This window comes from Raphanus sativus, chromosome 5 (assembly GCF_000801105.2).
Source record: "Raphanus sativus cultivar WK10039 chromosome 5, ASM80110v3, whole genome shotgun sequence".
Taxonomy (NCBI): domain Eukaryota; kingdom Viridiplantae; phylum Streptophyta; class Magnoliopsida; order Brassicales; family Brassicaceae; genus Raphanus; species Raphanus sativus.
In genome coordinates this window covers 4,270,982-4,279,045 of record NC_079515.1, presented here as the reverse complement: position 1 = coordinate 4,279,045, position 8,064 = coordinate 4,270,982, and the positions used below count along the sequence as shown (strand labels likewise).

General features: G+C 37.1%; 3 protein-coding genes across 4 annotated transcripts; 2 read left to right on the top strand and 1 right to left on the bottom strand.

The window, feature by feature from the left end:
- Window positions 1-2,144: 2,144 nt before the first annotated feature.
- On the top strand, window positions 2,145-3,257 carry LOC108857548 (NDR1/HIN1-like protein 2). The gene has a single exon (XM_018631538.2). The coding sequence runs from the start codon at window positions 2,366-2,368 to the stop codon at window positions 3,116-3,118; it is 753 nt and encodes a 250-aa protein (XP_018487040.2). The 5' UTR covers window positions 2,145-2,365; the 3' UTR covers window positions 3,119-3,257.
- Window positions 3,258-3,740: 483 nt separating this feature from the next.
- On the bottom strand, window positions 3,741-5,476 carry LOC108857692 (2-Cys peroxiredoxin BAS1, chloroplastic). Its single transcript, XM_018631702.2, has 7 exons — window positions 5,162-5,476; window positions 4,963-5,037; window positions 4,729-4,810; window positions 4,558-4,637; window positions 4,350-4,475; window positions 4,140-4,253; window positions 3,741-4,045 (listed from the first exon to the last, which is right to left on the bottom strand). The coding sequence occupies exons 1-7, from the start codon at window positions 5,363-5,365 to the stop codon at window positions 3,929-3,931; spliced, it is 798 nt and encodes a 265-aa protein (XP_018487204.2). The 5' UTR covers window positions 5,366-5,476; the 3' UTR covers window positions 3,741-3,928.
- Window positions 5,477-5,582: 106 nt separating this feature from the next.
- Window positions 5,583-8,037, top strand: LOC108860183 (uncharacterized). Of its 2 annotated transcripts, none has more exons than XR_008945882.1 (12): window positions 5,583-5,794; window positions 5,884-5,957; window positions 6,053-6,124; window positions 6,216-6,244; window positions 6,320-6,370; window positions 6,473-6,523; window positions 6,630-6,689; window positions 6,789-6,871; window positions 6,951-7,098; window positions 7,198-7,248; window positions 7,420-7,517; window positions 7,616-7,752. XR_008945882.1 is itself a non-coding variant. In XM_018634087.2 (12 exons), the coding sequence occupies exons 1-12, from the start codon at window positions 5,724-5,726 to the stop codon at window positions 7,757-7,759; spliced, it is 939 nt and encodes a 312-aa protein (XP_018489589.2). In that variant the 5' UTR covers window positions 5,583-5,723; the 3' UTR covers window positions 7,760-8,037. The 2 variants fall into 2 exon arrangements, 1 of the variants encoding a protein (XP_018489589.2); XM_018634087.2 differs by having other exon boundaries at window positions 7,413-7,517; window positions 7,616-8,037.
- The last annotated feature ends 27 nt before the right edge of the window (window positions 8,038-8,064 follow it).

The following is an 8,064-nucleotide window of genomic DNA, read 5'->3' as shown; positions in this document are numbered from 1 at the left end:
GATATTGATTTCTATTTACTAAGTATTTATGTATATTATTTAAAGTTTGTCAACTTTACTAATCAACCAAATTTTTTTTTCTGAAGATATTCAGATATGAAAAGGTGTGTGCATGAAAATGTTAATTTAAGAGATTTAATCATATTTTATATACGTTATATATTTAACATGTTCTATGAAATCTATGCTTTTATACAATGTATTTAAGTTTATGTGTTATCTAGGTTTAGAATATATGTGATAAAACAATAATTTATTTTGATATGTTGATAAGCATTAACAATGTTATTTATAGTCAGATAGTTTGGATGACAGCTAAATTATTTGAACCGTGCGAAGCACGGGAAATATACTAGTAAAGTAAAGTTTTTCCAAAAAAAAAAAGTATACTAGTAAAGTATAGTCTAAAACATATAAGCCAGGGTTAACCAATCAGGCGAACATATCAGCGTTTTTTACGTTCGTAGTATTGGGCCTAGATTGCTATTCGCCAGGGTTTGTTATGGCCTGGCATCTTCAGCCGTCTAACGAAGAAAGGCAAGTTGTCAATTGTCACACCACACCACACTGTTTTATTTGTTTGTTCTCCACAACTTTTTTCACAACTTTGTTTTGTTTTGCATAATGGAATCAACTATGAGAGATGGACAAAGCCGATGCTACTTTGAAAACAACAAAAGATTGGTTTCATCGATGAGACAATAGCAATGCCAAAAAGAGATTTAGTCATTAAACTATATGTTTATTGGTTTCTTTGCTTGTGAAGTTCACCATTATTTAAAATCTACATCACAAGCATATTCACTATACTTCAGTATTATCCTAGAGGCCATAGCTTAATCTCACATCTCCCTATTTCGGCTTTGTTATAGTGGCAACAGTTGAACCAAATATGAACTTCTGCGCATTGGATCGGCAAATGATTTTTTTTACAACAAAATTCCATATTGTATTAAAATTATTCGACAAGTTTAGCCTGAAGAGATAACTCAGAGTGAACCATCTCGCTTATATTGGAAAATTCAAAAACTTATATCTGAACTCATTTAAATAAAAGAGTTCTCCAATAAATTTTTTTCTCACTTTAAAATCAGCAATAACCATAATTGATCAGTTTTACTATTTACATGCAATCTGATCGAACTAAGGATTTATGAGTTAAAGCTGAGGTTGCCGCTTGCAGGCGCGAGAGACAATGTGAACATGATTACTTCGGTCGCTTAAACCAAACTGATGTTGGGCTATTTTGATGAATAATGTAAATTTTATTAAAAAAACACCTATCAGTCAGTCGACATTTGATCGGCTTAAGTCTCTAGGGAAGATTCTTCTTCTGCTAGCTTTTGTTTTCCGGGAATTGTATTTGCTCGCTGGCTGTGGTTTAGTTTTGTGTATGTTGTATTGTTGTTGAATCCTACTAAGTATTCCTCCTCTGTATTCCACCTTTTTAATCTAACGAAAATTCAGTGTGAGAAAAAAAAAATCAATCGACATCCAAATTTACCATACATCACACGTTCAATTCAGAACTGAGCCTGATACTATATGGCCCATTCAATTTTTTAGAAAAACTAATTTATAGATATACCTAAAAGACTAGATAAAAAAGCTGATCAAAATAAAACTAAAAATGAAGAAAAAATACCTTTAATTAGTATTTATATTTTCGAAATTTATATATTTGTTGCATACTTATATAACATGGTAAAACATTATTGTTTATAAATTAATATGGAAAAAAAAACGAAAAACGTTATGGGGACCCTTTTATAAAATGGGGCCCAATTTAAACATTCCACTCTAATGGGCTCAGACCCAGCTCTAGTTCAAGAAACTTGATAACAACAATCTCTACTTAAACCTTGTTTCATGGAGCTATAGACAAACCTTATAAATAAAAATATTATAATAAACCTCTAAATTTGAAATGCTTATCGATTGTTGAAAAAGCACTGACCACACCACATTCAAAGGCCACCTTTTCTGCACCAAAACGTAACGGCACTTTCTTTTGAAAAACTAAACCGATGCTTAAGAGTTAACCGGTTTTGATTTCATTAAAATCTTTGTTTACTTAACAGTCACCAAAACTTAGACGTGAGACCATAACCAAAACAAGAAAGCATATTTACTAACCAAATCAGACAAGAGTTTAATGGCAACAAATATACATACGAGAGTAATCACGACTTTTTGAAATTCGTTTCCTTAATTAAAAAAACGCGTTACCATTAATCATTCTTTTGAATAATAACACACAACACCCGTCGGTCGGTGTATATATCTGTCTCCTCTTCTTCACAAACAAAAAAAAAATCGATTCGAATTCTCAAAATCTCTCTCTCAGAGGCATTTCGTCGAACACATGGGAGACAGACAACAACCAGTGCCATACCTCAACGGCGGATACTACGGCTACGGGCCACCCATTCCTCCGCCGACGCCTAAACCCAAACGCCGATTCAAACCCCCCGGAGGCTGCTGCTGCCTCAGCTGCATCGGCAGCTGCATCGGAAGCTGTCTAAAATGCTGCGGCTGCTGCATCCTAAGCCTGATCTGGAACGTCCTCATCGCCGTCGCCGTCATCCTCGCCGTAACCGCCCTGATCCTCTGGCTGGTCTTCCGCCCCAACGCCGTCAAATTCTACGTCGCCGACGCCAATCTGAACCGTTTCAACCTCGATTCGAACGACAGCAACCTCCACTACGATCTCGACCTCAATTTCACGATCCGGAACCCTAACCAGCGTCTCGGCGTCTTCTACGACGCGATGCAGGTGAGCGGATACTACGGAGACCAGCGGTTCGGCTCCGTCGACATCGCGCCGTTCTACCAGGAGGAGAAGAACACGGCGGTGGTTGCGGCGAAGATGGAGGGGCAGAACTTGGTGGTGCTCGGGGACGGAGCGAGGGCGGATCTGAAGGAGGATGACGTGGCGGGAGTGTACCGGATCAGTGTGAGGCTGGCGATGAGCGTTCGGTTTAAGTTTTGGGTGGTTAAGTCGTGGAAAGTTAAACCGAAGATTAGGTGTGATGATCTCAAGGTCCCTCTCGGTTCCTCTAATTCGTCCAGCGGGTTTAAGTTTCAAACTGTGCAGTGTGACTTTGACTTTCGTTAGTCAAACTTCCAGTTTTTATGAATTATTTTCATGTTTTTTTTTTCTATTCTAGACTTCTAATATTCACTTCTAAAATATGAATGTTGGCAAAGAATATTGGTGTTGGTGGAATTGAAGATGCATTCTTGTTTTATTTGTTTATATGGTTTTTAAAACTCACTTAGTTCTTTTTCATCCAGTATATTTCATTTGGATGCTGAAAAAAATATATATTGCATATGAATAAGAACTACTACACTCTTCAGTTAATCATCTTAATATGTTTTTTTTTTTGGACAACAATCATCTCCATATGCAATCGATGTACTTTGATAGGGTCCCAAAGGCTTGAGAATAAGAACACAAGTTTACTGTAATTTTCTTAAAACTAAAGAAATAAACTAACTACTACATGAAAGATGGATAAGAAGCAACACATCCTCAACTTAAGGAAACATAATCCCACTAAATAAAAAGCAATATGGAAACTAATGGCCACTTTCACTTCTTGACCAAGTAGTATCTCATCATACTTATACTGGTAAAGATTTTTACAGGTTTTCAGTTGTGGAATGTGTTAGGAACATAGTACTCTGTGATATCAAAGATTACAACATGAGAGCTATTTCGAAACACACATACGTTGATCAGATATGTTATTGATTTTCAGCATTGATATGAAAAGTGCAAATGATATATTCATACAAAAGGGACTGTAAAAAAATTGATTTGATACATTTTGCGGAAGGATATTGTTGAGAGTAAAAGAAAAGAAGAAGAAAAATAAAATATCTGCCTCACATTTCACATATAGCAAAGGTTGCAGCTATTCTAAATAGCTGAGAAGTACTCTTTGCTGAGCTTGGGGTCAGGTTTCATTGACTTCTCACCCGGTTGCCATCCTGCAGGGCAGACTTCATCAGGGTTCTCCTGGATGTACTGTAACGCCTGCAACATTGAGAATATATGCATTAAAGCAAAGGGTGAGCAGATGGAAAGAAAGAACGGTTTTGACTTTTGAGTAAGGGGGTTATTTGTATACCTGGAGGGTTCTCATAGTCTCATCGACGCTTCGGCCAATACCAAGATTGTTGATGGTGGAATGTTGGATCACTCCTTCCTTGTCGATTATGAAAAGCCCTCTCAGTGCTATTCCCTGAAGTTTCTCTTCTTTTATCAACCACAAGCACTACTTTGAAAAGTTTTAAAAGGAAGCAAAAGATTGAGAAGAAGGCTAACAAGTTTTTGTTACCTGATCATGGATGAGCACTCCAAAAGACTTTGAGATTGATTTAGTTACATCTGAAACAAGGGGGTAGTTCAGATCACCAAGACCTCCAGATTGTCTGTCTGTCTGAACCCACGCAAGGTGGGAGAACTAAGTGGACACCAACAAAAGGAGGCTGAGAAAAAAGGAGTAAAAAAAATGATGATTTACTGAATAGTGATTAAAGACTTACCACACTATCAACAGAGACACCTAACACTTCTGTGTTCAACTTCTCAAACTCTGCATACCGGTCACTGAAGGCAGTAATCTCTACAAAGACAAAATGAAAAAGAGATTAGGAAGGCAGTGAGTGAACCGAACCGAACCTCAGATACTCAATTTAAGGAAAAATGGTAAAAACCTGTTGGGCAGACGAAAGTGAAGTCCAAAGGGTAGAAAAAGAGAATCACATACTTCTTCCCAATGTACTCAGAAAGCTTAACCTGAAACAAACCATTTACTCATCAATTATCAAATTAGTTTTATATAACAACAACAAGACACATACTACTCATTTAAACTTATGTCTCAGGTTATATAAATAAAAAACTAATCAAGATTTTTATTTAAAAAAAAAAAATCAAAAGGAAGAAACCTTGATGAACTCCTGATCAAACACAGCCTCAGCCTCAAAATCAGGCGCCTTGTTTCCAACCAATGGAAGATCATCCTATCAACACACACAAAAGAAAAGAAAAATCTAATGAGCATAAGATAGCTCACACCAACTAGTAAGAGAATCTCTGCTTTGTCAAAAACTACATACAACACATGGAGCATTGAGATTAACTTACGGCCTGGGCCTTGACAGCAAAGCTCCGGCGAGAGCTGGAGCTGAGGGAAGAGCGGAGAGCAAAACCAGAGCGGAGAGGAGAGGGTATGATGGTTGGAAGGAAAGAGACGGAGGAGGGAGATGGAAGCGAAGACTTTGCTGGAGAAACTCGAGTGGAGGAAGAGATGAGAGTGGTCGAAGAAGCTATAGTAGACGACGACGCCATTTGTATATCACTTTGCAACTCTTCTCTCTGTTACTCAAGAGCTACAGAACACTTATCTCTGTGTGTGTTGTGTGTCTCAAGTCTCAACGACCTCTCTTTGGAGATAAACGAAAAAAGACCTCAAAACTCGAAACGACGTCGCGTAGACGATGTTTGTTACAAAGTAACGAGAAAGAATTTTTTTTTTGTATTTTTCTAAATTCCAACGTTATATACTAATTGCGGAAACAAACAATGCGGTTTGGACTTCTTCTTCTTCTTGTAAGCTTCGGTAACTCCGTCTCTCCGCTGCTTTCTTCCTCCCATCCGTGGTTCCATTCTCCAAACTGTCTACTCCTGCCGTTGTAGAAGGAAAGATATGGAGAGTGAAAATGAATTGATGAGCAATGCTAAAACACAAGTTACTTCCAGATTGTGCAGAGTTTCTGGGTATGTTAATCTATCTTTTTTCTAATTAGCTGAATCTTGTTCGAATCTTTTTTTTTTTGATTAATAGTTTTTTGGATCATGTGATCAAGTTTGATGACTGAGATAATGGAAATTATATCTGATGATCCCAAGTTCCATGTATTGTTCATCCCGGGGAATCCAGGTTTCTTTTATACTATTACTATGCATGCATATATACTAGATAATGATCATATGATTATTCTATTTATGTTCATTGCCTTGTTAATCAATCTTCAGGTGTTGTGCCTTTTTACAAGGACTTTTTGAAGTCTTTATACCAGTTTCTTGATGGAAATGCATCTATCACGGGTTTGTTTTCTGTGATTCCAATGAGTTTGATTTGGTTCTTTTTCTCTCAAATTCGGGACTAGTTTTTTTTTTTTTTTTGGTTCTTGCATAGCTGTTGGCCAAATATCTCAGACGAGCAAGGTATACTATAACTTGGCTTGGCTGTTACAGTTTGATGGTTGCTTGATGATTTACATTCTCTTTTTTCGTCTTTAGGACTGGGAGTCCGGGAGGCTGTTTTCGTTACAAGAACAAATCGATCATAAGGTAGTACAAAATCTAACAATCTTCATCCTCACGTTGAATAAATCATTTCAAGTTCCTTGTATTGTTCATTCCATGATTTAAATTTGTTAATTTATTATACAGGTTGATTTTATCAGACATGAGATGGAGAGAGTAAAAGTTCCAATAATACTTGTAAGAACTAGTTGCGTCTCATCTATATACTAAACGTTACATGTTTCCATTTGACATATAGCTTCTACATATATATATCCCATTAATCTTAACTGCTTTTTGTTAGGTTGCACACTCCATTGGGTCTTATATATCCCTTGACATTTTAAGGACGTTCTCTGAAAAGGTATACACCGAGTGTTATGTTCATACTTTCCTCTATCTTAATTTCTCTCTGTGCAAATGTGTTATCATCTTATAATATTCTCTGTGGATTGCTTTGCAGGTGGTATATTGCATTGGCTTATATCCATTTCTGTCTCTCAACAAACAGTCAACAAAACAATCACTAATTGGAAAACTTGCAGCGTGAGCATTATATCTTATGAAAAGAAAAGGAACCAATCAAATCATCTTTATTCAGAATGTCACTATCATGTGTATTCAGGTCTTCTGTTCTATCCGCTACAGCAAGTTTTCTGATTGCATCACTGAGACTGCTACCTATGTGGGCTGCACGTCGGCTTGTATCTAACTCCCTTGGAGCTTCATGGTCTGATACTGCTGTTCAAGCTACTTGCACTCACTTGAGGCAGGTAATGTCTTGTTTTAGTCCTCAGTTGCATTTGTTGTATAAATTCAAAAATAAAAATCATTATAACAAGTTCTTGTTTTTTTCTTCCCCTACCTTGTAGTATCACACCATGCGTAATGTTCTCTATATGGCAATGACAGAGTTTAGAGAGGTAGCCTTCTTCTTTGATAATGTGTCCCTATGGAGTTTAGAAAGTCCTAAATATGAGTTCAAAGTGTATAATAAATTAAAACAAGGTTAAGCATTTGCACTATAATTAATATCTGACAAAACATTTAACGTGACGACATGACTTCACCTTTTTTTGCATATAAGCTCGCAGCAGAGCCAGACTGGGAGTTCATGAGAGAAAACCAGAGCAAGCTTGCATTTTTATTTGGCATTGATGATCATTGGGGACCACTGCAACTCTTTGAAGAGGTTTTAAATTAATTTTTCTTTCTCAGCTAATCTTAAAATGCATTTTCTGACACAATGAAGGAGAGAGTCCTCTCATATATAGAATCTTCATTGTTCAGATTTCAAAGCAGGCCCCTGGTACTTCCTTATCTATTGAGAGGGAAGGTCACACGCACGCGTTCTGCTGCACTGTGGCTGGCTCGGTATGGGTTGCTCAGCACGTAGCCACTCTGATCAAGAACCGGTTTACGCACCTCCAGTAAATGTAAATTTTCCTGACTCTTTCTTAAACCAGATAAAACGGTCTGTAAATTTGCATTCTCAACGTATCACAACGGGCCGAGTAAGAGGCGGTGCAAATTGGTTCGGCCCAAATAAATGTACTTTGTTCAATCACAAACGCAAAACATCTTCATAATTGAATGCAACTGCAAGAGTTGCATTAATGTAACAAATCGCGAATTTAAGAGCATTAGGTAAGAGGAGGAAATTAGGGTACTGGAGTTGAATGCAGCGAATAAAATTAGCTTAGCAAGGTTAGAAGAAATTGTTTAGTTTATTGAAGGTG